The 27,215-nt window shown below is 41.4% G+C and overlaps 1 protein-coding gene across 10 annotated transcripts in view; it reads left to right on the top strand.

Moving 5' to 3' along the window:
* Window positions 1-27,215, top strand: part of LIMS1 (LIM zinc finger domain containing 1) — a 146,630-nt gene that overhangs the window by 103,422 nt on the left and 15,993 nt on the right. For 5 of the 10 annotated variants that reach the window (XM_038550854.1, XM_038550855.1, XM_038550858.1 and 2 more), the window contains exon 2: window positions 18,257-18,416. In XM_038550854.1, coding sequence (XP_038406782.1) covers window positions 18,257-18,416 — 160 coding nt within the window. Of the gene's footprint in view, window positions 1-3,058; window positions 3,248-13,477; window positions 13,730-18,256; window positions 18,417-27,215 lie in introns of those variants that run through there. The other 5 variants (XM_038550859.1, XM_038550857.1, XM_038550851.1 and 2 more) reach the window with 5 other exon arrangements.

The following is a 27,215-nucleotide window of genomic DNA, read 5'->3' as shown; positions in this document are numbered from 1 at the left end:
GAATTATTTCCCTTATTTTAGATAAAACTGTTTCTTGAAATAAACATGTAGTCATTTGTCTCTACTAGTCTGGAATGTTGCTATCTGTGGAAATATAGAAATTACTGCCACTTTTAATAGAGGCAGATCATTGACTTTTGATGCAACCATCACAGATACGATCATTCGAGGGCTAGACAGCTCTTTTGTTGTTGTTTGTTTTGTTTTGTTTTTTTGTTGTTGTTGTTTTAGACAGCTTTTACTTATATTCAGGCCATACTGAATTACTTTATGTGAACCATTCTCAGCATGTCGTCATATGATTTGCTTTCCTATATTCCAGGCTGTTTGAGAACTCAATTATTCTGCTCTATTTTCCCAGCTTATAATTTGACCTGGTACCAAGTTAGTTTTGATGATATTTTGCTTCCTTATTTATGCCGTGAAAAGGGATTGTTCTGTTTTACATGTTGCAATGTTTTGTTTTGTTTTTTTCTCATTAAACTTTTGTTTTAATGGGTCTCAAAATTCTGTGACAGATTTTTGGTCAAGTTGTTTCCATTAAAAAGTACTGATTTTAAAAACTAATAACTTAAAACTGCCACACATGCACCAAAAAAAAAAAAAATGGTCTACAAAACATTCTCCTTTCCTTCTGAAGGTTTTACGATGCATTGTTATCATTAACCAGTCTTTTACTATTAAACTTAAATGGCCAATTGACACAAACAGTTCTGAGACTGTTCTTCCACCACTGATTAAGACTGGGGTGGCAGGTATTGGGGATTATATTCATTTAACCTTCTGAGCTTTCTGGGCAGACTTGGTGACTTGACCAGCTCCAGCTGCCTTCTTGTCCACTGCTTTGATGACACCCACAGCAACGGTCTGTCTCACGTCACGAACAGCAAAACGGCCCAGAGGAGGATAGTCAGAGAAACTCTCAACACACATAGGTTTGCCAGGAACCATATCAACAATGGCAGCATCCCCAGATTTCAAGAACTTGGGACATCTTCCAGCTTTTTTCCAGAACGACGATCTGTCTTCTTCAGCTCAGCAAACTTGCAAGTAATATGAGCTGTGTGACAATCCAGCACAGGTGCATATCCAGCACTGATTTGGCCTGGATGGTTCAGGATAATCACCTGAGCCGTGAGGCCAGCTGCTTTCATTGGTGGTCATTTTTGCTGTCACCAGCCATGTTGCCACGATGAACATTTTTGACAGATACGTTCTTGACATTGAAGTCCACATTGTCCCCAGGAAGAGCCTCACTCAAAGCTTCATGGTGCATTTCAACAGACTTTACTTCAGTTGTAGCATTGACTGGAGCAAGGTGACCACCATGCCAGGCTTAAGAACACCAGTCTCCACTCAACCCACTGGGACAGTACCAATACCACCAATTTTGTAGACGTCCTGGAGAGGCAGACGCAAGGGCTTATCAGTTGGACCAGTTGGTGGCAGAATGCAATCCAGAGCTTCAAGCAGTGGCTCCACTGGCATTCCCATCTTTACGGGTGACTTTCCATCCCTTGAACCAAGGCATGTTAGCACTTGGCTCCAGCACGTCACCATTCCATGTCACCATTCCAGCATGTCATACATTCCAGCATGTATTCCATTCCAATAGCACAAATGCTATTGTGTTGGGGTTGTAGCCAATTTTCTTAATGTAGGTGCTGACTTCCTTAATGATTTCCTTGTATCTCTTCTGGCTGTAGGGTGGTTCAGTGGACTCCATTTTGTTAACACCAACAATTACTTGTTTTACACCCAGTGTGTAAGCCAGAAGGGCATGCTCACGGGGCTGCCCATTCTTGGAGATACCTGCTTCAAATTCACCAACACCAGCAGCAACAATCAGGACAGCACAGTCAGCCTAAGATGTGCCTGTAATCATGTTTTTGATAAAGTCTCTGTGTCCTGGGGCATCAATGATGGTCACATAACACTTGCTGGTCTCAAATTTCCACAGGGAGATATCAATGGTGATATCACATTCACGTTCAGCTTTCAGTTCATCCAAGACCCAGGCATACTTGAAGGAGCCTTTTCCCACCTCAGCAGCCTCCTCAAATTTTTCGATAGTTCTTTTGTTGATCCCACCACATTTGTAGATCAGATGGCCAGTAGCAGTAGACTTGCTTGAATCCATGTGTCCAATGACGATGATGTTGACGTGAGTCTTTTCCTTTCCCATTTTGGTTTAGGTTTAGCCGTGGTTTTCACGACACCTGTGTTCTGGTGGCAGACCGTTGCGAAAAAGCACTTGTTGCTATGTTTGTTAAGGTTTGGATAGGCATGGTCTTCCAAGTACACGTTTGCTGTCCTAAACTGAAACCTTTGGAATCAGTTCTGTTTGTAAAAGGATTAGAGCAGGAGTCTCCATGCCCTACCACCAGGAAGGTTTAAGTTTCACTTAATATCATTAAGTAATTAAATATTAAAAGACAAAACGCACACACATGTGTGCACGTGCACATGTGTAAACCTCAATTATATTAAAGTAACTGAAATCGTGTCTGCGAGCTCCATGGTATTGTTTCTCTCCCCAAGCCTTTTTCTTGATTTCTCTCTTGTACATTGTTCTTCAGAAATAGTATTTCTGGAAGGTTTGTGGTTGGATGGAAACTAGATAATGTCTCTAGTCTCTTTGTGGCAGATAGAGGCCATGCTGGAGGAGGAGGGAGCAGTGAGCAGTGTCCTCAAGGAGTCCTGCAAGAATGGGGGGTGGAGGGCAGGCTGAACAAAGACAGCTCTTGTGAAGTTGGTCCATCACTAGCCTGTTTAGGGCTGCAGACAGCTGCTACCAGGATGTCTGTAAAGGGAAGGGAAAGAAGGACCTCGGGGCTGGGCTGCTGCCATGTTTCCTGCAGCACTCACAGTTCAGTGACTCCTGCCTGTTTCTTGTGACCACCATTCGGTTCAGCTTCTGTATATATGGGGCCTGAAAGTGAGGCAGATGAGGAGACGACAGAAGAGATAGTAATAAGTAATAGTAATAGTAATAATGTGTCATCTCTTAGCACATTCTATGACGGAAGTTGTTTAGAATATTATGTCACATTTTAGATTCTGCCTGAACCTTCAGAAACTGTGGAAGCCCAGAAACGTGGTGTAGGCCTGGGGGCCTCGCAGGGCTGGCATTTCAGGCCATCCGGGACCTGTGCTTTCTGGCTGTGGCCACAGGTGGGCTCCTTGACCACAAGGTGACATGGATTCCTTTACTGTGATCTTTTGTTTCTTGAGGACCAAAACGGAGGTGTGTCCCCTTGTTTTTGTCTCTTTCCTGTGTTAATACCTAGTGTGAAAATACGGTAAGAACCCAAATTGACTGGTCCCCAAACAAGTCCCTTGTACTAGAGAGTGCTTATGGGAAGGGATGCATGTTCTCTACTGGGCAGGTGAGGAGAGTAGAGAACTCTTGCCTCTTGCTTGCCCCGAGTTAAGTAGGGAGTCTATTTGTTGGCATGGAGAAACAAAGTAAAGTCAGATGGTTTGAACTCTCATCTAACTGGTCATTTTATTATGCTGGGCTTTTTTATGTTATAATCCACTCCTCCTGTCCCTTTCTAGTTTCATATGCAGGCACGTTGTTTTAAGTGAGACAAATGCCTCATATTGGATAAAGGATCCTACAAGGTCTAATAACAGTCAGTTAAGAGTCCTGACTTTGGCCGCGGATCAGCCGAGGTTCAGTCAGGATCCAATTAGAAGAGAAAAACCACACGGTAATTTGAAGGAGCAAGGTTTAATAAAAACATAAAAAGAGTTAATTCCAACAGAGGTTTGCAGTAGTAAGGGATTGGCTAGTAAGAAATAAAAAGAATGCTAAGAGTACAGGAATAGTAGCTATAAGCAGAAGCTACCACTCCAGGGCTAAAGAGAGCTAGCGAGGAGGAGCCCTCCTCCCCACCCAAGACTCATTCATTGCTCATGGGAGTAGCAGAGAAATTGCTATGATGCCACACCAGTGAAACATGCTGGAAATCTGAATTTGTGGGAGACCCTCCATACAGGATGCCACAAGATGCTCCATTCCAGAACTGCTGAGAATGGGGGAGGTGGGCAGGGTGGTTGGAGAGGCCAGGTAGGGGGGCGGTCAGAGTGCTGTGGGCTGCCACTCACTGCAGGAGACAGAGGTGTCCTGCTGCAGAACCACTAGGCACTTCCACCAGACAAGCTGCTTGCCAACTGGCTGCTTTTGGCTGTCATACCTACACAACCTGGATGCTGAAGAAGCTGTGTGTGCTGCTGGAGGCTGTAATGGAGAAGGCTCTGCTCCCAGGAGCTTGCCAAGGGAGCATGCAAGGACCGGCATGCAAAAACCTTTTCCTCCGGTTGGTCTCTCTAGCGCCCTCTGCTGAAAGGCCCCAGGACCAGAGGCAAGCGGCGGAAAAAGACCACTTTCCCATCATCAGCATACCAAAAATATTCCAATAATCTTCCATCAGGAAATGAGGGGTCTGTTTATAGTCATAATGATCATACTCTTATATATTACTGCTGGACTCATGAATGTGTCTCTTTGAAAAGAGCTAAAGGATCAGAACCAAGAGCTTCCTACCTAAACTGGTAAACCACTTTAAAAAACCCAGACTTCATTCTGTGCCAGAGAATGGTGAGCTCAATGGGGAGAGAGAAGAGCTGAGGACAGGATCCAGAAGAAGAAGAGGTATATGCAGAAGACACCTGGGAGAACTGAAGCTCTAGCTGAGTACCAGATAGACTTACAATGACACCATCAGATGCTCAGGCCTCCTGTGACCTTATATCATCTCCACATCTTTTGATCACATTAATAGTAATTCTTATGGTATTTAAAACAATTCCTTGTCTCTCTGTATGCACTTCACAAAATTTGAAGTTAATGAAAGAAAAGAAGCCTTTTTAAAGGTTGCAAAAAAATATTTTTCAGTTCTTCTACTTAATCCTGTCCAATATTTTCAAATATTGTTTAATGCAATAAAATATATGTAAAATATGTTCTATGTTAAAAAGAAAACAACTGAAAATGAAAGATATATAGATTTAAGTTTGAAAGGATTGTTTTCATTTGACTTGAGTACAGTGGGTTTTTTCTGTCCTTCCATACTGAAACTCTCATTTTCTTTTATCTTATTGAGGAAAGCAGACCTTATGTTAAGCTTATTCACAAAATAAGAACTCCTGTTGGCTTCTTCTCCCAACTTAGCTGAAGGTCAGTGTTCAGTGAGGTATCCTTGGCTGAGTCAGAACTAAAATAAGAATGTCATTTAGAGCCAGAAAGTTTGGTGATGATGGCCACCCCAACCATATAAGGAACCCGTGGATTCACTGAAGGATTTCCCTGGTAAGCCAGTCAACACTCTTAGCTAAAAATACTGTTCTATATTTGAAATACCAGGCTTTCCCAAATTCATCTATTTTGGTCAGGACACAAGGTGTCTTTTTAAAAAGATGTTTAGTGGTGAGAATATGTGTTAGTGGGTCACAGTATGAATAACAGGGAGAAATAATTTGGATAATGGAGGAACTGCTACAGAGACATTTTCCAGTGAAGATGTTTGAAAAATCAGAGAAAAATTTCCCAGCCTATGAAAGAGAATTTTAAGAATGTTTTTTCAGTTGACCAAACACTCCACTTATTTGAACAACATGAGCATCTAGTGATAGAAAGTTTGTTTAGAAAGCATATAGATTTCAGACTGCAGTGATGACAGTTAAGAAAGTTACCTTTACTGACAAAAGAACTATGCTGAATTACATACTAAAGCTACACTGAGGGACGCCTGGGTGGCTCAGTGGTTGAGTGTCTGCCTTTGGCTCAGGTCATGGTCCCAGAATCAAGTCCTACATCAGGCTCCCCACAGGGAGCCTGCTTCTCCCCTCTGCCTATGTCTCTACCTCTCTCTGTGTGTCTCTCATGAATAAATACATAAAATCTTTAAGAATCAATCAATTTACACTGAGTTGTCTTGAATTTCTGGGGAGGGTGGCAGCTTATGAGCACCTCCCCAATTCTGTTTAGCAACTTTTCACAAAAGGGTCAGTTTGGGGCAGCCCTGGTGGCTCAGCGGTTTAGCACCGTCTTCAGCCCAGGGCATGATCCTGGAGTTCCGGGATTGAGTCCTACATCGGACCCCCTGCATGGAGCCTGCTTCTCCCTCTGCCTGTGTCTCTGCCTCTCTCTGTCTTTCTTTCTCTCTCTCTCTCTCTCTCTCTCTGTCTCTCATGAATAAATAAATGAAATCTTAAAAAAAAAAAAAAGTCAGTTTAATTGCTTAAGAGGGTGCTTGATGTAAAGACTCCAGAAGTTTTCACACTAAAGGGCTCATGGTGTTCTTGAGAGAAGTGCCTTTGCAATACAGAACACAACTGAACAGGATACTCAGTGAGCCCTATAGATGCTAAACAGATTAGTACAGGCTGAAATGCTCAAAGGGGGCTTCTTAGAGAAGACCTTGAATAGAAATAGAAATAGAAATAGAAGAGGACTGGGCAAGTTTCAGAGAGGCAGAGAGTTCAGGGGAAAAGGAGTCAGTAGTATTCATTTAAAGAACTTTATATCTTTTTATGTCCAGTACTAGGAATAAAGATAATTCTAAACAATCACCTTGCAACAATCCTGCCTTTGTTTACAATCATGTGTGTGTATGTGTATTTTATAAGGAGTAGAGATTAACATGTTGCATTGCTCATCACTAGATTGCAGGATTATGAGTGAGTCTTCACTACCTTTTATAAATGTTCTATAACAAGCTGTGTTGCTTTGGGGTTGCTGGGGGTAGAGAAATTCAACTTGCCAAACGACAGAGTGCAACCCAGTAATCCCATCCCAGAATGCTCATACTTCCATACCCATACAGCTTCTAGAAACTGAGGCTGCCCCGTTGTTCATGTCCTTTGTTGGTTTTCTGTTATTATTGATTTTGCCTTGTTGCCACACATCCTGCTACTTTCCTGATCTAGTTTTGTGCCTTTCCTTCTATTGTGGATTGCATTGCAGGATGAGAATGTCACTGTTGCAGAGAAAGGGTGGCTAGTTGTAGGCAGGAAATCTACGCTCTTGTGCTTGTACCAGAGAGAGAAAGGTGCCACAAGTCTTGAACTCTGTTGATTTCTCTCTGCACATGGTTCAGAACATCTCTTAATAAAGTAGACCTGTTTGTTTCAGAGTGGAACAGGAGAACATCGTAAGCTTTATTTCAGTCTTGTTCCTGCACTTTTCCTAGGCTCCACGTCCTTTTTACACTGAAGTATGGGTATGGGTTTATTTTGGAGTAATGTTGGAAAACTTCTAGAGATTGTCTAGATTGAGATACTTCCCAAGAATTAGGCCACTAAGTAGGTTGTCAGTACTTTTTAAATTTGTTAAAATTGAGAAACTGAACTATATAATTTTCAGTAATTTATGCCTGTTGTGGGCAGAGTATTTCTGAGCTGCGGAGCACTCTCAGGATCTGTCTTGTGTCACAGGACCTTCATGGCACTGGGCGAACATGTGGCAGCTCTCGGCCTGATGGCTCCTGACTGGGGATTCTTCTCCTGTAGGCATCAAGAATAAAACCAGGACAGTTTTAGACATCAGATAAAAAATTTGCACCTCACCAGCTTTCACTAGAAACATTATATTTTAATTATTGACTTTAGGACTGACTGAAGGTATGCCTAAAGTTTACTTCTTGAAAACCCATCAACCTGAGATTGAGTTGTGTTTCACTCATTTTCCTTATGAGGGATATGAACCCGCTTCTTCCTCTAGCACAAGGTTTGGGGTGCTATAAATCTGTCTCCAATATCAAAGAGTCTCTAACTTTTAGGTGAGTTTCATTTAAGAAGGTGTTACAATCAGATACAAATAACCTTCTCGAGTCACTGCCTCTGGGTCACTGTTGGTCTGGTCTAAGTATTTGGGAAGAGTGGGAGGCCCTGGGGAAGGGGTTACTGGTAAATAGGGAGGTCCTTTAAGTCTGTTCTTTCCTCTTTGTGAGGCAGTGATGTTTTTCACTTATTCTCTTCAGTTATTTCTAATGTACAGTAACAAAGCCAGAGGTTCTTACCTGCTTTGATTGTGATCCATAAGCAGTGCCTGTGCGGGGAGGTAACAAATGCGCCTGTCTTTGAAGTTAGTTTAAGATGTGCATCTTATTTCTTTCTCACTCTCTCATCTGTGTTGTAATACTTTTTTTTTTTTTTTTTGCTTGTGCAATCCAGAATTAGGAAACGATCCTAACAGACAGGGCAAAATGGCATGTGAATTGCAACTCCATATCCTCTCTGGCCAACTAACTGAACTTTGTCTCTTTCCTCACTGTCGTTGAAAGAAAACACAGTGCATTTGTCCTAGTCCCTGGGAAATGAGAAAGAACTTTCCAGCTCCATTATCTTTACTTGCATGTCATGACTGTTGTGTTTTTAATAATAGGAAGAAAATAAGATTAAATTTTCCATTTGAGTAGAATAGAGAATCATAGTGAATTTTCATAGTGAATAATTCATTTTGCCATATATTAATTTAACCCGGCTGTCTCAACAATTGAACAATTGAATACTCCAGTATCCATGGAAGACTTTGATTGAAATTGAAGAAGCTACATTCTAATAGTTGTTATTGCCAAGGGCTTGGCTTAGCCATCCATGTATGCCTGTCTGTGGAATGGCATTAAACATGTAATAGCACTGCCTTTTTTTCTGTATTAGAGTCCTGTGTTTTAGAAGCAATTGGTCAAAATGTTCAGCTTGGATTTTAAGAACCACATAGATGAACTATTTAGTAGTGATGCACATAGTTCAGTTGTTGCTATTAGAGAGAATTTTAATTTTAAAATACCAGTTATTAAAAAGTTGATTATTACTTTTGGCCAACCATGCTCATGATTATATCCATGCTTTAATTATTTGAGCTCCTGCAAATAGCTACAATATTTTTGTGTGATATCTCTAAGTAGGTTATTTGTTTCTGGCTACGGGTACATCGGGTAGAATTTGTTTTGGCTGAAATCATAGAGTTAGCTAGACTGGTAGAATCTGAAGCGCAGCAGCATTCTTTACAGGACACTAGAGCTGCCAGCCTAACAGCAGATATGCCTCCTGCCCTCCTTCAAGGACTATTTTGATGCCACTGTAGTGAGAGTAGTATTTTCCATCAGAAATGTTCAGATAAGTATTCTTCTCATGGTTGCAACATAGTCTAAAAGGATTGTTTACATTTCTTAACAGCGACATTATTAAGTGTCAAAAGTGGTTTGAAAGTAGGAAAATGCCTGGATATAGAACTTAAGCCATGGTGTTTGTTTGGCCCAAAATGACCCCCATGTCCTCCTGGGAAAATAACCACACGTTTCTTCTAGCTCTTTCCTGTGGTAACTGGATAAGAAGTGATTGACCAGCCGACTCCCCTATGCAGTCTTTGTGAATAGCACCACCTGACCTTGCAGTGGCCACATGGTCCTTACTCAGATATCCTTACTCAGGTACTAGGACACACAGAGAGCCCTCTGCACTCAGCACTTGGCACTAAAGCAGAGATCTGCACCTTTATATGCTTGAATGATGGGAAAACCATATATATCCATATATTGTTTCCCTGAGTACTTTGTGTACTCAGAAACAGGCTGTGGCTTGTTTATTCATTCAGCAGGCACTTCTCAGGTACCCCTTAGCCCTGTTGCATTGTGAGCTCATTAAAAGTTCCATGTGTTCAGATGTGATATAAAATAATGCAAATAAGCAAACAGTGGCATAATGAGAGCAGTTACTTTTTTTTTTCTTTTGTTTTTTTAAGTAGGCTCCACACCCAACCCAATGTGAAGCCCACTATGGGGCTTGAATTCATAGCGCTGAGATCAAGAGTTGGACAATTAACCGACTGAGCCACCCAGGGGCCCCTAATATGAGCAGTTACTTTTTTAAGACACTATAGACCATAATGGAAAAGTTATTAAAGGACCGGGCAGCCTGTTGCCACTAGCTTCTGAATACAGAGCTCATTCACAATTGCAGGGGCTAAGCCTTCCTGGTTGGCCTTGACCCTTACTATGTGAGTTCCTTTGTTGTTTCAGCATAAGTAGCATGTGTAAAGTTCAGGGAATTTCTCTGCAGAAGTCAGTTGGCCAGGGTCTTTTGTTCCTGGGGAGGAGTTCTTAGGAAGGAGATTTAGGATAGATGATCGGGCTCTGTCCTGCCCCATCTTTTCTTTCTTTAGAGCCTCAATTTCCCCTCTCCCTCTCAGCTGCCATTAGGATATTTCTTGGTAATAAAAGGAAAGGAAAGGAAAGGAGAGGAGAGGAGAGGAGAGGGGAGGGGAGGGGAGGGGAGGGGAGGGGAGGGGAGGGGAGGGGAGGGGAGGGGAGGGGAGGAAAGAAGGAAAGAATGAGATCTGGCAAAACTGTAAACAAAGAGACAGCCACAAATCAGCCTTAACATCCATATAGTCACACTGATTGATTAAATAGTTTAAAAATATTAACATCGTGTATGATACCTTCAATCAAAAACTCTTTTTAAAGATTTTATTTATTCTTGAGAGACAGAGGCAGAGAGAGAGAGAGAGAGAGAGAGAGAGAGAGGTGCGGAGACACAAGCAAGCTTCATGCAGGGACCCCATGTGGGACTGGATCTCAGGTCTCCAGGATCACACCCTGAGCTGAGGGTGATGCTAAACCAGTGAGCCACCCGGGCTGCCCCAAAACTGACTCTTATTGAGGTAACTTCTATTGAAGTCTATTTGGACTTACTATGTGCCAAGCACACACTCAGTAACATTGTCCCAGCTGGAAGTAGAGGAAAGCAGAAACAATGGAGGGTCTCCTACCTGCTTCACCTTAACATAGCATTTCTTAAATAGCATAATCCCCTGGAAACTGTTTGAACTGAAAGAAAGGGAAGTCTCCAGGACCTCCTTCAGCATTCTGCCCTTTGCTTGGTATCTCCAAGTAGTGTCACATCAGTGTGGGCTGAGTATTTGGATCTAATGATGTTTCTGGCAGGAGAATGAACATGATTTGCAATCACTGTAACTAGTATGGATTAAAAACTATAAGAATAGGGGCACCTGGGGAGCTCAGTAGTTGAGCCTCTGGCTTCGGCTCCAGTTGTAATCCTGAGGTCCTGGGATTGAGTCACACAGCAGGCCCCTGGAGAGCCTGCTTCTCCCTCTGCCTGTGTCACTGCCTCTGTATGTTTCTCATGAATAAATACATAAATCTTTAAAAAAAAAAAACTGTAAGAATATCATAAGGAAAACAAATAGAGCCTGATAGCTTTTTTCCTCAGGCATGAATGAATGTATTACGAACACATCATCCAACTCCTGCTGTGTGTCAACTGCTAGGATCAAAAAATGCATCAGTTACTGGAAACACCCATACAATTTTATTTAAAAAAAATTTATGGGGGAGCCTGAGTGGCTCCGTTGATTGAGTGTCTGACCCTTGTTTTCAGCTCAGGTGATGATCTCATGGGTCATGAGATAGGGCCCCAATCTGGGCTCCATGCTCAGCAGGGTGTCTGCTTGAAGATTCTCTCCCCCAGCCCTTCCCTCCATGTGCATGCTCATGTACCCTCTCTCTCTTGCTCGCTCTCTCTAAAATAAATAAATCTTCAAAAAACCTTTTCATATAAAAAAACTATTCTCCTATATTATCCTATATTTTATCCAAAATTTTTTTAAATTTTTGCTTGTATGTATTTTGGTTTTGTGTGTGTGTGTGTGTGTGTGTGGTTTTTTTAAATTAAAGTATAGTTGATACTATTATATTAGTTTCAGGTGTACAACAGTGATTTGACAGCTTTATAACCTATGGCATGCTCACTACAAACGTGGCTACCATTTGTCACCATACAATGCTATTATAATACCATTGTCTATATCCCTTGTGCTGTGCCTTTATCCCTGTGACTTATCCCCAAAATGGAAGCCTGTATCTCCCACTTCCCTTCACCCATTTTACCCATTCCCCCCACACATTACACCCCTCCCCCATTGGCAGCCATCAGTTCTCTGTATTTATGGGTCTGTTTCTGCTTTTGTTTCTTTATTCATTGTTTTGTTTTGTTTTAGATTACACATGTAAATGAAATTATATATATAGTATTTGTCTTTTCCTGACTTATTTCACTTAGCATAATATCCTCTATGCCCATCCAGGTTGCTGTAAATGTCAAGATCTCATTCACCATTTCAACCAGGAGGTCACTTCTTTCCTATTTAAAAATGATGATTTTTCCTACTGCATTAGCCACAGGCTTGGGGCTTGGGGAGGATCCGTAGCCCACAGCCTTTTAATTTCTGACTTGTACTCTGAGATCTTTAGGGTTCAAAGAGGGAAGACTAGATCTCATTTTGGGCTTCTATCTCATTTGTACCTACTACTTAATCTTTTCTAGTTAACTTATTTTGTTCTCCAGTGATTGTGTTTAACCATTTTCTCACATGGTAGTTGACAACATAGGCTCTAGGATGAAGCTCCCTAGATTTAAATCTTGACTCTACCACGTACTTACTGGGTTATTCAGCCTCCTTGAATCTCAGTTCCTCACCTGTAAATAATACCTACCTTATAAGGGATGCAATAATGAGCATAATGCATAGCATTATTATTTATTAGTTGTTACTTGGAAGTCCCAGCTGCATTTTGTCTGTTTGTTTGCTGTTGATTTCATGGCTCTCATCTCTAGTGTTTCTTTCTTTAGTGGTCCTTGGTACCTTAATTTTGGTTAGGAGGGCACCTTGGTGCTCAGAGGACTGTTCCTGGAGAAATGTTTTGAGCCCTTGTATTGCCCATGGCCTACATCATCACCCTCCTCTTCTGCAGTACTGCTGCAAGATGACAGCAATGTGGACTGACTATAGCAGGAATGCCAGCAGCATCTTTAACCATAATAAAGACCAGGATTAGCTGAGGGTTTCTAACTAGATGCCCAACTCTTTCCTATTTCCTCGTGTCCATTCATTGAACACATCATCCAGCTCTTGCTATGTGCCAACTGCTAGGATCAATAAGAGTCAAAAGTAGCTCCAAATTCTTAGGGACTCACAGATCCTTGGTGAAAGATAGCCATGGGCATAGCTGACAAGCATGTCCTGGGCATTAAGATGTCCCCCAGTGTGTGCCAGCTGCGTTAGCCTCAGTGGGGAGCTTGTTAGAAACAATATCTGAGGGTGTTTTACAAGAACCACAGTGTTCATGTGGATAATGCCTGGTGACAGATCCCCCAGGGCATGTGGATGTTTGTTTCTCTTGGACCCTGCCAACCAGTCCTCTATTTCTGAAGCAGTGTTTACAGACACAGTCTGCCGGGAAGGCTGCTCCAGCAAAGACTGTGTCACTGCTCTGGGGAATGTTTTCTAGAGCTTCCAGAAATGCCTCAAAACTCAGGACTGGCACAGCAAGTGACTGCTTTGCTGTTAGAGCTCTTAATATGAAGGGCCAGGAGCGACCCTGGCAAACGCAGGGCTGACGTGTGTGGGAACAGTGGGAGTGACCCTGGCAGGGAAGCAGGGGAGGCCTGGATATTGTTTCTCCGTCCCCTGCCCTGCTACTCTCTGCCCCGGGCTTGGAGCTCTCAGGCACCCTGGGATGGCGTTCCCGGGCAGGGTGCACCCTTGTGTTATCCCAGAGAATGAAGAAATCCCCCAGGCAGTCCTTAACAGTGTCCACCAGGCTAATGGCAATGAAGACGAGCGGGCTGTGTCCAAATTACAGCGCAGGCACAGTGACGTAAAGGTCTACAAGGAGTTTTGTGACTTTTATGCAAAATTGTAAGTGTCTCCTCTCCTGGAAGAGGAGCTCCTATCTTCCAGATCTAGTCTGCTTGGGCTTTGAGTTCAGTAGCCATTGATAGTTTTATTTCCTCGACTCTGAGCAGGGGCATTCCAGAGTGATGGAGGGGAGGGAGGCCTATTCCAGCAGGCGGGGAGATACACCAGATGAGATGCAGAAGTAAAGGAAAATGCTGCCTTTAAAGTAATAGTAGTAATGTCTTTGTGTTCAGTAGGTTCCTCATAATAGTACATTTTCATTATGTAGTCCAAGGGGGAGGCTTAGAGTTGCTGCTGGCAGGGTTTATAATAGAAAGATTGTATACTCTTAAACTTCCCACAGATGACAAGTTGGTTGAGGGAAACAGTAAAACTGAATTACAGACTGTTGATAAAGATACACATTTTTGTTAGGTTTAACAGCAATTTGAGGTAGGCAAACTGGATTTCTTAATATTGTCTTAAGGGGATTGAATCAATAAATAAGAATGTTGTGTATTTAGCAAATATAGGTGTGTGTGTGTGTGTGTGTGTGTGTGTATATATATATGCCATATATATGCCATTAACTCTAAAAAGTCTAATTCATGTTATTAAATGAGTTTTAGCAAACAATTTTAAAAAGTAGTGCAAAGTAGTAGTTAGACTCATGGAAGATTGTTGATCTTCCGCAAAGTCATAAGCTTAGAATTAACTGCAAATCCTCAATTTGTCAATCATGAGTTAAGGGGAATTTAACTGACCTGATTCTCTATTTCCATTAATCTATTATGTGTGGTATTATAACAGATGTCCTCTGTTTTCACGACTTATAAAGAGTTCTGTTTAAATGTAATGGGGAAAAAAAAAAAAAATAAATGTAATTGGGCAATTATAATTATACTGTAACCAAAATGCTCTGTGGACTCTTAAGATGCTTTTTGGATTTACACATTTTTTTCGTTTTGATGCCAGCAAATTTGTTTTACATACTTTTAACAGTGAGACACTTGAAAAAAAGCCCAGTGATACCAAGTTTTCTGTGTATGGTTCATCTGTAGAAGTGGATTGGGTAAATCAGTTATTACTGGCCAAATGTGAAGGTTCTGTACTAAAGGCTTCTACATATATATTTCCCAACATATATATTCTTTATCATCAATACTTCTTAGCAAAAATCCTTTTTTGAAAAATTAGCCGACTAATTATAACTAGCCAGATGACAGTTGTAACTATCATTCATGACTTCTAAAATGTAACTTTTATATATAAAAACAGTTATAAACAAATGCATAGGTCACTGTAGATTCATCATCAGTCATAACAGACTACGTTTATGGTAGAGATGTTGGTAGCAGGGGAGGCTTGCACGTGGGGATGAAGGGGAACTCGACTCCTTTTGCCTCAGTTTCACTGTAAACTTAAAACTGCTCAAAAAAACAGTCAATTGAAAGAAATATATAGTGCCAGAGGGTCAAAGACAAGAAAGGAAAGTTAATGTAAACAGTTCAGTAGGTTAGTGAGATTATTAGGGGTTCTTTCCTGAAAGTTTCCTCTAATGTAGTTTCTTTTCTTATCCTGCTTGTTATTAAAAGGAATACTTCTTCAAAAATACATATTATCTCCAAAGCTAGTTTATTTTTCCTGTGTATGAGAAACTGTCTACCTATTTTCTCACTATTTCAGTATTTGAATTAGAATATAAACAGTGTTTAGTACAATGAGTAGGAAACAGGTGACAAATGCTTTGATATTAGGACTGCTTTCCACTCTTAAGGGCAGCCCAGGTGGCTCAGCGGTTTAGTGCCGCCTTTGGCCCAAGGCGTGATCCTGGAGACCTGGAATCGAGTTCCGCATCGGGTTCCCTACGTGGAGCCTGGTTCTTCCTCTGCCTGTGTCTCTGCCTCTCTGTGTCTCTCATGAATGAATGAATGAATGAATGAATGAATAAATAAATAAATAAATAATAATAAAAAGGTATTGAGGTCTGCAGAGAGCTTTTGCTTATCAATATTTACTGAAAATACAAACTAAGAACAAAATTAAATATGTATTCATTTGAGATACATAAACTCATTATGCATTTATTCATAAGTGTTAATTTTTATGAAAAATAACTCTTTCCAAAATGAAAAAAGTTTGGTGGGAAAAGTGGCATTGAATTACATATTTTCAAATCTTCATTAATGACAGTCTAAGACAGTTTCTCAGTTCTGTTTCTGCATTTATCTTAGTGTTATATGTTGCCTTAGATATATATACAAAGAAAATAGGCCTCCCACAGATGCAGGTGGAAAAAGGACCTTTTGAACCCCTAAATGGGTCACAGTGACCCCTATACTTTGAGAACTACTTGATCTAGATAATGGAGCAGGATATTCCAGAATGTCCTTCTCTTCCTGCTTTTTGAGAGTTCTGTGAAAATTATAAGGATCTGGTGAATCTTTTGAGAGGATTCAAAATTAATAATGATGCCTTTATATTTGGGTAGCATCTTCTGGCTTTCAGAGTTATATACTTTTTAAAAATTTTTTCCTCGAAACGATATTAGGGCAGGTGTTGGTTTACCATACTTCATCCAGGGACACCTGCAGATTTTGATTAGGAGAAAGGGGAAGTGCAGACCCTTCCAAGAGCTTTGCTAAAACTGCTACAATTCATCTGGCTTATGCCAAAGCCACATGAAGAAGGGAATGTGACGCATTTCTCTCCATAACCCACAGTAATTTTAAAATGACAAAGTAGAAAATTTATTTTAGTATGAGACTTAGGCCAGATTTGCCAAGCACTGAGGCTGCCTCTCTTCCTTTTTTTTTTTCTTTCTTTTTTTTTTTTTTTTTTGTGATGTTTTAATTCTATATTTAAACCTATGAAGTAAAGTTGAGGTGTGAGTTGATATGTGGTTATGAATGTGGTACTTCTACATGGGGCTCATTATGGAAAGGCTACAGAATAGCAATACTATTCTTTGAAACATTTGGGACAAGAAGGCAAAGGTATCTTCCACTGGGGTGGGATGGAGGTGAGACAAGGTATGTGTGAGCCCTTCTGCTAAGGAAACAGGAAAACTGAGGGGACAAGGCAGTTAATCTGTCTGTAAGATGAAAACTCCTCACCTGCCTGATAGGGTAGCTGTGAAGATTCTAGAGAATGTTGGCCATAACTTTTTGAGGTGGATTGACTCAATATCTGGGTGGTACAGGCTGCACCAGGCAACTAGACACACAGGTAGAGCTTGTACTCTCATTGGGCATCTGAAAATAAACTTGCCAATTGTGAAGAACAAACTGGCCAACAATGACTCTGGTTAGGTGACCTTCCCCACTTCAAAGCCTTTTAGAATGAAGCAGTTCTTTATGTGAAACTCAGGGCTTGTTAGAACGAAATAATTATCTGAGTATATACTTTTCTTCTTCCAGACTCCACAAAGGTTAGTTAGGATGCGGGTCCATTTATCAAGTGCCTCTTGTATGTTTCACGGTGCAGTGGATTGACAGCAAGCGAGAGAGACCAGGTCACTGGGGTCATCGGTGGTAATGTGACTGCCTGATGTGCAAAGTGTGATGGTGTCCCTATCACGTCCTCTTGAGTGTTCAAAATTGATACCGTAATCCGGTTGTGATTTTATGAACAGGGACTCTGGATTCTGGTCCTATGTCTTCCCCTAACTACTGAGCTTCACCATGTCACAACATTGGGCTGGTCACTCCAATTCCCTGAACCTCCTGTGTCATGTCCATAAAAGGATCTTCACAATGTATCCTGTGACTTTAAGAAACAACTTACAATGTTAGCGTTCAATGCTTGTTTTACCAATGAGATTACAGGATTAAGGCAGTCTGGTTTAAGAACTACTTGCGGGCAGCCCAGGTGGCTCAGTGGTTTAGCGCCGCCTTCAGCCCAGGGTGTGATCCTGGAGACTTGGGATCAAGTCTGCATCGGGCTCCATGCATGGAGCCTGCTTCTCCCTCTGCCTGTGTCTCTGCCCCTCTCTCTCCCTGTGTTTTTCATGAATGAATGAATGAATGAATGAATCTATCTTTAAAAAAAAAAAAAAAGAACTACTTGCAACAGTTGCTTTCAGCAGGATCTAACCAGAGAGATAACCTGTGTCAGGATTCAGTGTTCAATTGACATGCAGTTTAGATTCTGTCCTCAGAAGGGAGAGATAGTGGCCTGGAGATGGTGACCTGTGGATATTTTAATTAGGCTGCTTATTTAAGCTGTAACCTCAGGCTCCTTCCTGGAGGGCAAAGCTTGGCTTCTGTCTCTATCCCTAGTTCCTCACAGGAAGTAGGTACTCACAGTATATTTAGCAAGAAGAATGTCAGAAAGGCTAAAGAAAAAGAATCCAAGCAGGAGGCTCTTTGAACACCCACAAAGAGGTGGGAGCAGTTTGAGTTCTTAAGACACAAGAAATTGGGCTTTACGGCTGCAATATGATTTTTGTGATCAGATAGAATGTTCTCCTCAGTTCTTCATGTCATTTGGTCTGAAGTCTAAGAAAAGGTAGACAGTCTGTGACTCCCTGTCCTTTGTGTGTTACAGCAACATGGCCAATGCTCTGGCCAACGCCACCTGTGAACGCTGCAAGGGGGGCTTTGCACCCGCCGAGAAGATAGTAAACAGTAACGGGGAGCTGTACCACGAGCAGTGCTTCGTGTGTGCTCAGTGCTTCCAGCAGTTTCCAGAGGGACTCTTCTATGAGGTGAGTCAGCCCAGACAGAAGCACAGGGCACTGTTTCCTCTGCCCTTCCCCTTGTTTTGAGGCATTCTTCTTTGCTTTAAATTTTGGTGTGAAAATTGTATTGAAGTATATGGTATTTGAGCGATGGCTCATGTGCAGAGTGCCCTGACAGACGCCCCCCATGTATATTGTTCAGTCCGCCTCCCTCTTTCAGAACCCTAAGTACCTTGTGATTCCACCTTTCAGACCTGCACACATCAGCAGAGTCCTTTTATAAACATTAGCCACAGGTTTTTTGGCTTTTCCACTCAGGTCCCCACTTGTATGCCCCCTACACATGCCTTACTAATAATGCCTGCCTCTGTCTTTCCCCAACTCAGAGCACCATGAAATATCTTCTCTAAAGCAGGGCATCCATTACCTACCTACCTTTCATGCAACGAGTAGGAGCTTCCATGCATTTATTTGCTAAGGAGGATTTTGTTTGGTTATTTTGGAGGGATAGTCTGTCCATATTAAGCTATACTATGTATCTTCTTTTCCAAAATCTTTTCCCTTTTTTTAAGATTTTATATTTTTAAGTAATCTCCATACCCAATGTAGGGCTCAAACTCACAACCCTGAGATCAAGAGTCACATGCTTCCCCAACTGAGACAACCAGGTACCCCTCAAATTCTTGTTCTTGATTCTCCTGTGTTACCTCATGGTGTCTGTACTTCCTTTGTATTTCTTCTTACCATCACTGAAACCCCTTCTCACAGAATATGTCTGTTTAGGGGGCTAGTCTATGGAGGCGTGTGTGTGTGTGTGTGTGTGTGTGTGTGTGTGCCCAGTTAGATAGTATACTTTTACCAGCTTATTCCTTACATACTTATATATGTGTGTCTCTCTACAATAATATAGATACATAGAATTATGGTATAGCCAGAAATGGCTGTGCTTTGATTTCTTCTTTGCCTAGCACATTTTTTAATTTCCCTCTTTTAAAAGCCATTCCTGAGGAAGGAAAGGTAATTTTTAACAGTCATTAGTAAGTCAATTGTTTGCCACTCAGACCACATTTTCCCATAGAAACAATGCCTCCTGAGAGACAGGTTTCCAGCCCAGCCTGCAGAAAAGCTATTAAGCCCATCATATGCTCATAACATACAAAACTGCCCTGTATATAATAACATAACAGCTTTAAGAGATTTGATTAGGGAGCACTATTTTATTCACCAGAACATATTTTTGAGCTCCTGCTGTATCCTAGAAGCTGCATTCCCCACTATAAAAACCCTAGCAAGAGGAACAGGAATCCTTGTTCTCTTTGCTTTCATTTCTTCCTCTTTCCCTGGGCAGGGAGATCTCTTTTTCTGTCAAAGGTCATGGCATTGAGCTGGGAATGGCAAGTGACAGTCAAGAGAGGCACAGTAGGAGGGAAGGCAGGGAGGCGGCTGGAGCAGGGGCTACACCTCTTGGCATCAAGGTGACAGGTCCCCCTGAAGACTGTGGGAGAGGCTGCCAGTGGTAATGAGGAGAGTGACAGATTCCTGAAGAAGAAAAGGAAATCTCTAGGGGTCTGGGAAGCAGGGAGAGAAAGGGAGCAAGGGCAAGAAGGGTGGTCCTCAGTCGGGAGTAAAAGGACAAGACCTGCTTCTGTGTCTTGATGGAACACTCAGGTTCTCAGGTCAGCACAGCAGGGGCGTGCCAGGAGGTGACTTAAGAGAGTCAGGAGTCTGCCTCCTGAGGAAATGAGCCTTCATACTCTGTCAATCCCAACCTTACCCCTACGTTTTTCCCCCACTCTAGGCCCACAGAGGTTGAAAAGTCCCTGTAACACAGCAGATCTGTGACACAAATGGGATTAGAACTTAGTTTGGTTACTAATGCCCAATATGGTATTCTTTCCCTTGAATATTCTTTTCAAATCTAAGATTTTTTTTTTTTATTTTATTTATTTATTCATGAGAGACACACACAGAGCGAGAGATTGAGGCAAAGACATAGGCAGAGGGAGGAGCAGGCTCAATGTGAGGAGCCTGATGCAGGACTCCGTCCTCGATCTCAGGATCAGGACCTGAGCTGAAGGCGGCGCTCAATCACTGAGCCATCCAGGTGTCCCAAATTTAAGATATTTTTATTAAAGTGAGTAGTTATGGCAGAAGCCTTAGGAGAGAGTCAGGGGAGCAAAAAAAGGACCCAAAAGAGAAAGACAGAGTTTGTGTTTCCAAACATTAATTCCATATTATATGGTCGGTTTGCCGAGCACTTTGGAATTCATAATGTTGTCAAGCATGATCACCCCCTAAGGTCCTGGTTCTTCATCTGCAGCCTGTCAGTTGCCAGGCCACTTGTGCTTAGTCAGAGGGAAAGCTCTGTGAGAGCTTTTGGCAGAACAGAATAAAGCATGACTCACACTTGTCCTCCTGCCCACCTCTTACTCCTCTTCACTTATGGACTATAAATATGCTCCCTGGATCTGTCTGATATTATTCCAGAATGTTACGAATACTTAGAACTTGTCTATTAATGGGCTGTTGCCCAGGTTAAGGTCCTTGGGATCCTGAGGAAGATTGCTATTTTAGCTATGCTTATCATCAAAACCCCATTTCCAAGGCCAGAAATTTGTAAACCTGCACGTGGAAAATCCAGCCTTTCCTTTAGTTGAATGATATTAGAGAGAAAGCTATCCAAGGCTTCCAAGAAATAGTCTGTATTTTCAGTTATTGAAAAGGAAGCCCCAAAATTTACCTGGCTTGCTTTTCCATGTGAGACACACGTACATACATTAGTCTTGCTGTATCTAATAATAGCAAATGTGGGGTGGCTGGGTGGCCCAGTCAGTTAAATGACCAACTCTTGATTTTGACTCAGGTTATGATCTCAGCATCATAAGATCAGGCTCATGTCAAGCTCCACGCTCAGGAGTCTGCTTCCTCTGCTCCTCCCCTGACTCCGCTCTCACTCTGTCTCTGAATAAATAAAATCCTTTAAAAAACTAATAGTAAATGTGTCCTTTCCACTCTACAGCTTTGATATTGCTTTTGTCTTATTATTAAAACATCATCTTTCCCTTATTTCCATAGTCCCTACTCTTTTCTCCATAGGATTAGTTCTGAAGACTTCTACGTGGGTTCTCTGCACTTACTTCCCCTTGAAAATGGGATTCACTTTTACTGTGGAATGTCTGATACTTTGGATCAGATGGCCAGGATGCTCCTCCCTATGGCCCTGAAGGCGAATCTAGCACTACACTAGTTTCCTACCCACTCACAAAGATGTTTGTCTGGAGGTAAGCTGACTGAGCTCAGCTATTTCTGGCTCATCTGCAGCTCCTCTTAAGCATGAGTTAGCAGCATCCAGGTTTATTACCTGCATTGGCTCCTTAACTCAAGATGAACTTCAGTCCCACCAGATCATGTGGTTCAGCTAGTGAACTTAAAGTTTGCCATCAAGACTGTAATCCATCACCACCAAAGAATAAAAAGTTGGTCTCATGATTCTTGGGCTCCATAGCTTCTGTCATCAATGACTGCTTTACTCAGGGTGTTTTTATTACAAGACCACATCAGTCATGTTCTCAGGACACTCCCATCTGTCTCACTTCGGTTTATCTTCTTTAAGTACACACAACATTTTGTTTATATCTTTAGTTTGGAGAGCATTGTACATGTTTCTTTATATGTTTATCTTCTTTCCCTCTAACTTTAAATACCTTGGTGTCGGGACTGTCCTCATTAATTTGGTATTTCTATCGTTTGTTATACAGTATTTGATGACTACTAGGTGCTTAATAAATACAATCCCGTGTATACGGTACTTGGATAGTAAAGATGGCAAGATAAAATGCTAATATACCCACTAGGAGCCAAGGCAGACATTTTCTAACATACACTTCAAAATCTTGGTACACTTTACTCATTTACCCGTCGTTCATCCCATGAACATTGTCCAGGCTTTGTTGTCCAGAGTGGTGGATGAAAGAAATGAATTCTTAAATAGAAACAAAGGAGATTTCAGTTTTGAGTAGAAGCCTGAGCCATGATGTATTTTCAGTACCATATGTGGACCGCTGACTTGATATGTTAGTTCAGGCCAGTGTGATAGTATTGAATAAACAAACTTTTTGTTTAAAACCTACAGAAAAGGGATACCTGGGTGGCTCAGCCATTGAGCATCTGCCTTGGCCCAGGGCGTGATCCTAGAGTCCTGGGATTGAGTCCCACATCAGGCTCCCTGCATGGAGCCTGCTTCTCCCTCTGCCTGTGTCTCTGCCCCTCTCTCTCTCTCTGTCTCTGTCTCTGTCTCTGTGTGTGTGTGTGTTTCTCATGAATAAATAAATAAAAATCTTTTTTAAAAAATAAAACCTACAGAAAAGTTGAAAGAATAATACGAGTATCATGTGCCCTTGTGCATCTCACACACACATCCTCCACACCCATCTCCTGCCAAATTATTTGAAAGTAGTTTATAGACACATAACACTAAATGCAATTACTTTTAATTTTTGTGTGTTTTGCAGAGGAGGTATAATGGAAGAGTCATAGTGAAGAATGATCTTTGGGAGGGTACTGACCTTACCAAAATCTTCTGTTATTGAGTAACATGTTATATCTAGTTGGGATTTTAATATAATCACTTCTGATACTTAGAGTACTATTTCTTATATTAAAAGCTCCCTTCCTCCCAGTTTGTTTAAATGACTCAAATAACTTTAAACTCTATCTCCAAGAGCATATATTAAATGGAAAAGAAAGAGCACAATTCTCTCTTTGTATATGGACTGGACTTAATGACTCACTTCTGACGGGGCTATAGAAAGGGTAACATAGAGGCACCTGGGTGGCTCAGTCAGCTGAGTGTCTGCCTTCAGCTCAGGTCGTGATCTCAGGGTCTTGGGATCAAACCCCACGTTAGGCTCCCTGCTCAGATGGTGTCTGCTTCTCCCTCTGCCTCTCCCCCTGGTTTGTGCTCTCTTTCTCTCTCTCTCTCTCTCTCTCTCTCTCTTTCTCTCTCTCTCTCAAATAAATAAAATCTTTAAAAAAAAAAAATAGAGGAGGTATAAAGTAGTAACTTTGCAGTGGCAAAACCTAGCAGATACCGTCCTAACCAAGTGATCAAGGTTCACATGACCATTAAGAAATCCTGTTGAGATTATGTACTCCCCAATATGATGCAAGAAATAGAGCACATTAAACCTCTGTGGTATTATCCCTCCAGATCTGCGACTTCAGCCTAATCAGGAGACAAACCCATAATGAGGATCACTCTATAAAACAGCTGACCAGTACCCTTTAAAAATGTCAAGGTCATGTAAGACAGTGCAAGACTGAGGAACTCTCACAGATTGGAGATGACCAAAGAACTTCAGTCTGTCAGACATTCATGAGATTTTCCACAAGAGTTGTTTATTCATCCTTTATTCACCATTTAACAATGTTTATAATATTCATTAGGCAGTTACAATGTGTCAGGCAGCCCATGTTACATTCTAGGAGTAGAATGATGAGCAAGCTGGCTAGAGTCTTAAGGAACTTACCCTACAGTGGGTTAAACTGGACTGCCCAAGATTGAATCATTAAAAGATATGAAAACTTCACAGTATTATAGACTGTTTGGTAATAGGGAGAAGTTAAATCTACCTGAGCACAGACCCCCCCCCCCACCCGCCCCAGAATCTCCTGAAAACTAGAATAGGATGATGTTTATAATGTTTCAGCAGAGTGCCTACTACTTGGTAAAAGAGCTTAATAAATGGAAGATAGTTGTATTTAGAAAACAATCATGATGTGATTTTACAGGTTGTCAGCATGTACATCTGCAACAGCTTCTAGCCTAGTGTCTTGCCTTTAGAGGGTCCCCTGACTGAGAGAAGCTGCCAGTGAAGCCGGCATCCTAGGATTTCTCAGGAAACATGTATCCATAATTAGTCTATTTCAGGACCTCAGCATTTTTCTCAGATTTGTGCAGTGGGTGCAGAGGGTGAATTGTCTTTATCGGTACATGGTCAAAAAAGGAACCTAGTAATTCAGGGTTCCACACGCAATAGAATTACCTCTTCATCTGTGTTCAGATGGCCAATTCTCAAGTTCACAGTGTGTATTGGCAGAGAAGCCAGGAGACCTTTCAATCATGATTTTTAAGTTCTTAATAGAAACCCACAAGATAATAAATAAATAAATAAATAAATAAATAAATAAATAAATAAATCCCACAAGATAATATAAGACCTCTAGGTTATATTCTCTATTAGTCTGCCTAAGAGAGGTGATGGATACAGAAGAAGCCAGCACAGATTTTAGCGTCTGACAGCTGGGGAATGAATCCCAGCAATGCTGGCTTTGCAAGTTATTTAACATTTTTGAATTTCAGTTTTCTCTAACAAGATAATTACAAGGTAGCATGTACCGTACCTAGTAAGTTAGCTCACTCCCTAGTACCACTTCCCGGTGAGTACTGCTCAAATAAAGTAACGCTTGCACACACTAAACCAGGCTTCCTCAAGCAGCAGCACTGTTGACATTTTTTTTTTTTTTTAATTTATTTATGATAGTCCCACAGAGAGAGAGAGAGAGGCGGAGACACAGGCAGAGGGAGAAGCAGGCTCCATGCACCGGGAGCCTGATGTGGGACTCGATCCTGGGTCTCCAGGATCGCACCCTGGGCCAAAGGCAGGCACTAAACCACTGCGCCACCCAGGGATCCCCCACTGTTGACATTTTGAGCTGGATAATTCTTTTTTTGAGAGGCTGTCCTGTACATTGTAGAATGTTTAATAATACCACTCTACCCACTAGATTCCCCAGTTGTGACAACTAAAAGTTTCTCTATACATTGCCAAATACCCATTGGGGAGCTAACTCACCCTCAGCTGAGAACCACTAAATGAAGTGTGTCCCTTTGAGGAGGTTATGAACTTCACTATGGTAATACCAAGTCCATTTTAGGTGAGCATGTTTCCCAGGTTGTTTAGACGATACCCTCATTAAACAAAACCCTTTTTCTGTCTCTAAGAACTTGACTGCACTTAGAGTTAATTCCTGTGCCATAAATTTAATTAAAAAGTATTTCTAAACAGATTTCACTTAAAAAGACCTTCCAGAAAGCCTAATCTTCTGGTTTAAATAGGCACAAGGAAAGATAAGTATACCATTCTTGGATAGTCATCACTCAGCTATTCATAATGAAAATATCATTCTCAGCAAAGCAAGGTATACTATTTATGTGGTAATTAGAACTGGTTCCACAAACAAATTTATTTTTCTCTTTTCAAATGCCCTACTTCTGCATTTTAATTTTAAACAACTTTTAAGTATTATTGATTCTTTTAGTTTTGTCTGTATCAGCAGGTAGTGATCAGGGTAGTAATAAAAACGAGGAACACGTTAAAACAGTCACAGTGGTAGTGCTTTCCAACACTAGCACCAAGAGTTGAGGTGCTGTTTCTTGTATCATGTGAGTCTCTTGAGAGTAAGGTCACCTCATTTGTCTTACTTCACAGTCCTTCGCCTTGCCTTGAATGTAGTACGTTATATGTGGATAAATGACCTATAGTTGCTGATTTTAAAAGACTTGTGAGTTACATTAATATTTTTATTTCCGAAATAACTAAACCTCTGTTATGAGTGAGGTTACAAACTTCATTCTTCTGATTCCCATGCAAACCCTACAAATTAGGTATTTTTATTCCCAACTTACATGTGGCTATGAGAGGCTCAGAGGCCTTGCCCATAGTTAACTAGTGGGGATGTGGTCAGATCAGGACTTTTTTTTTTATATATATTTTATGTATTTATTCATGAGAAACACAGAGAGAGAGGCAGAGACACAGGCAGAGGCAGAAGCAGGCTCCATGCAGGGAAGCTGGACGTGGGACTCGATCCCAGGTCTCCAGGATCAGGCCCTAGACTGAAGGCGGCATTAAACCACTGAACCACCTGGGCTGCCCCAGGTCAGGATTTTATCTCACACTTGCCTGTCTGCTCAAGGATGATGCCCTGACTCCAAAACTGAAATGGTTTCCTAGGACTGAGAAATAATGGTCCCTTATATGTGGCCATGACTGCTGCTTCATTCATTCAGTAAATATTATGGAAAGCTTACAACACAATGTGTGACAGGCGTGTAGACCACACTGCGCCCTAGTCCTAGGAGTGAATACAGTTTTCACAATGATTTGGGTAGAACTAAGGTGGCTTCCATGGTACTTTCCTCATTTTCAGACCAGGAAAATTTAGAAGGGTTGGATAAATGTATGAGTTCTATATGATTAGTGATCTTTGAATTGGTATTGTAGTTAGCTTCAAAGGGAAATCTCTTTCCATCAGTGCTGGTTTTCATGAGTTGCTAGTAGCTCCAATCATCCTCCAGTACATATGAAGAAATATAGGTAAAAAACCAAGTCAGCGGTGGCATGAGAAGGCTGTTTAAATGCCATTTCTGGGGCAGGGGCAGGGCTGGGAATACCTATGGAGACCAGAGGCCCTGACATCGACTATATATAGCCACTGTAATGACTCCTAAATCTAACTTTGTGACATCTTGGAGTATCTCCAGTAAAAGGATCATCTTAATATTTCCCCTTTGAAGATACTTTTGTAAGTAAAATGGAACCAACAGTTAAAGAGAGATATAATTCCAGAAACATTACAAATCCCAGTAGATTGAACTAAGGACTAGGAATGTGGTGTGCAGCCTTTTTCAGTTCAGCATAGTACACATTTAGGGGCTAGGTTCTTTGTTAATACTTCAGATTCCTTTCTCTCTCTCTTTAGTTTGAATTTCTCAGATGCGTCCTTTTTTCCCTATCACAAAATGCATAACAGGAAAGGCCAATT

Source organism: Canis lupus, chromosome 10, assembly GCF_011100685.1.
Source record: "Canis lupus familiaris isolate Mischka breed German Shepherd chromosome 10, alternate assembly UU_Cfam_GSD_1.0, whole genome shotgun sequence".
Classification (NCBI taxonomy): Eukaryota; Metazoa; Chordata; class Mammalia; order Carnivora; family Canidae; genus Canis; species Canis lupus.
The sequence above is the reverse complement of the archived record's forward strand: the minus strand, read 5'-3'. Positions and strand labels throughout refer to the sequence as shown.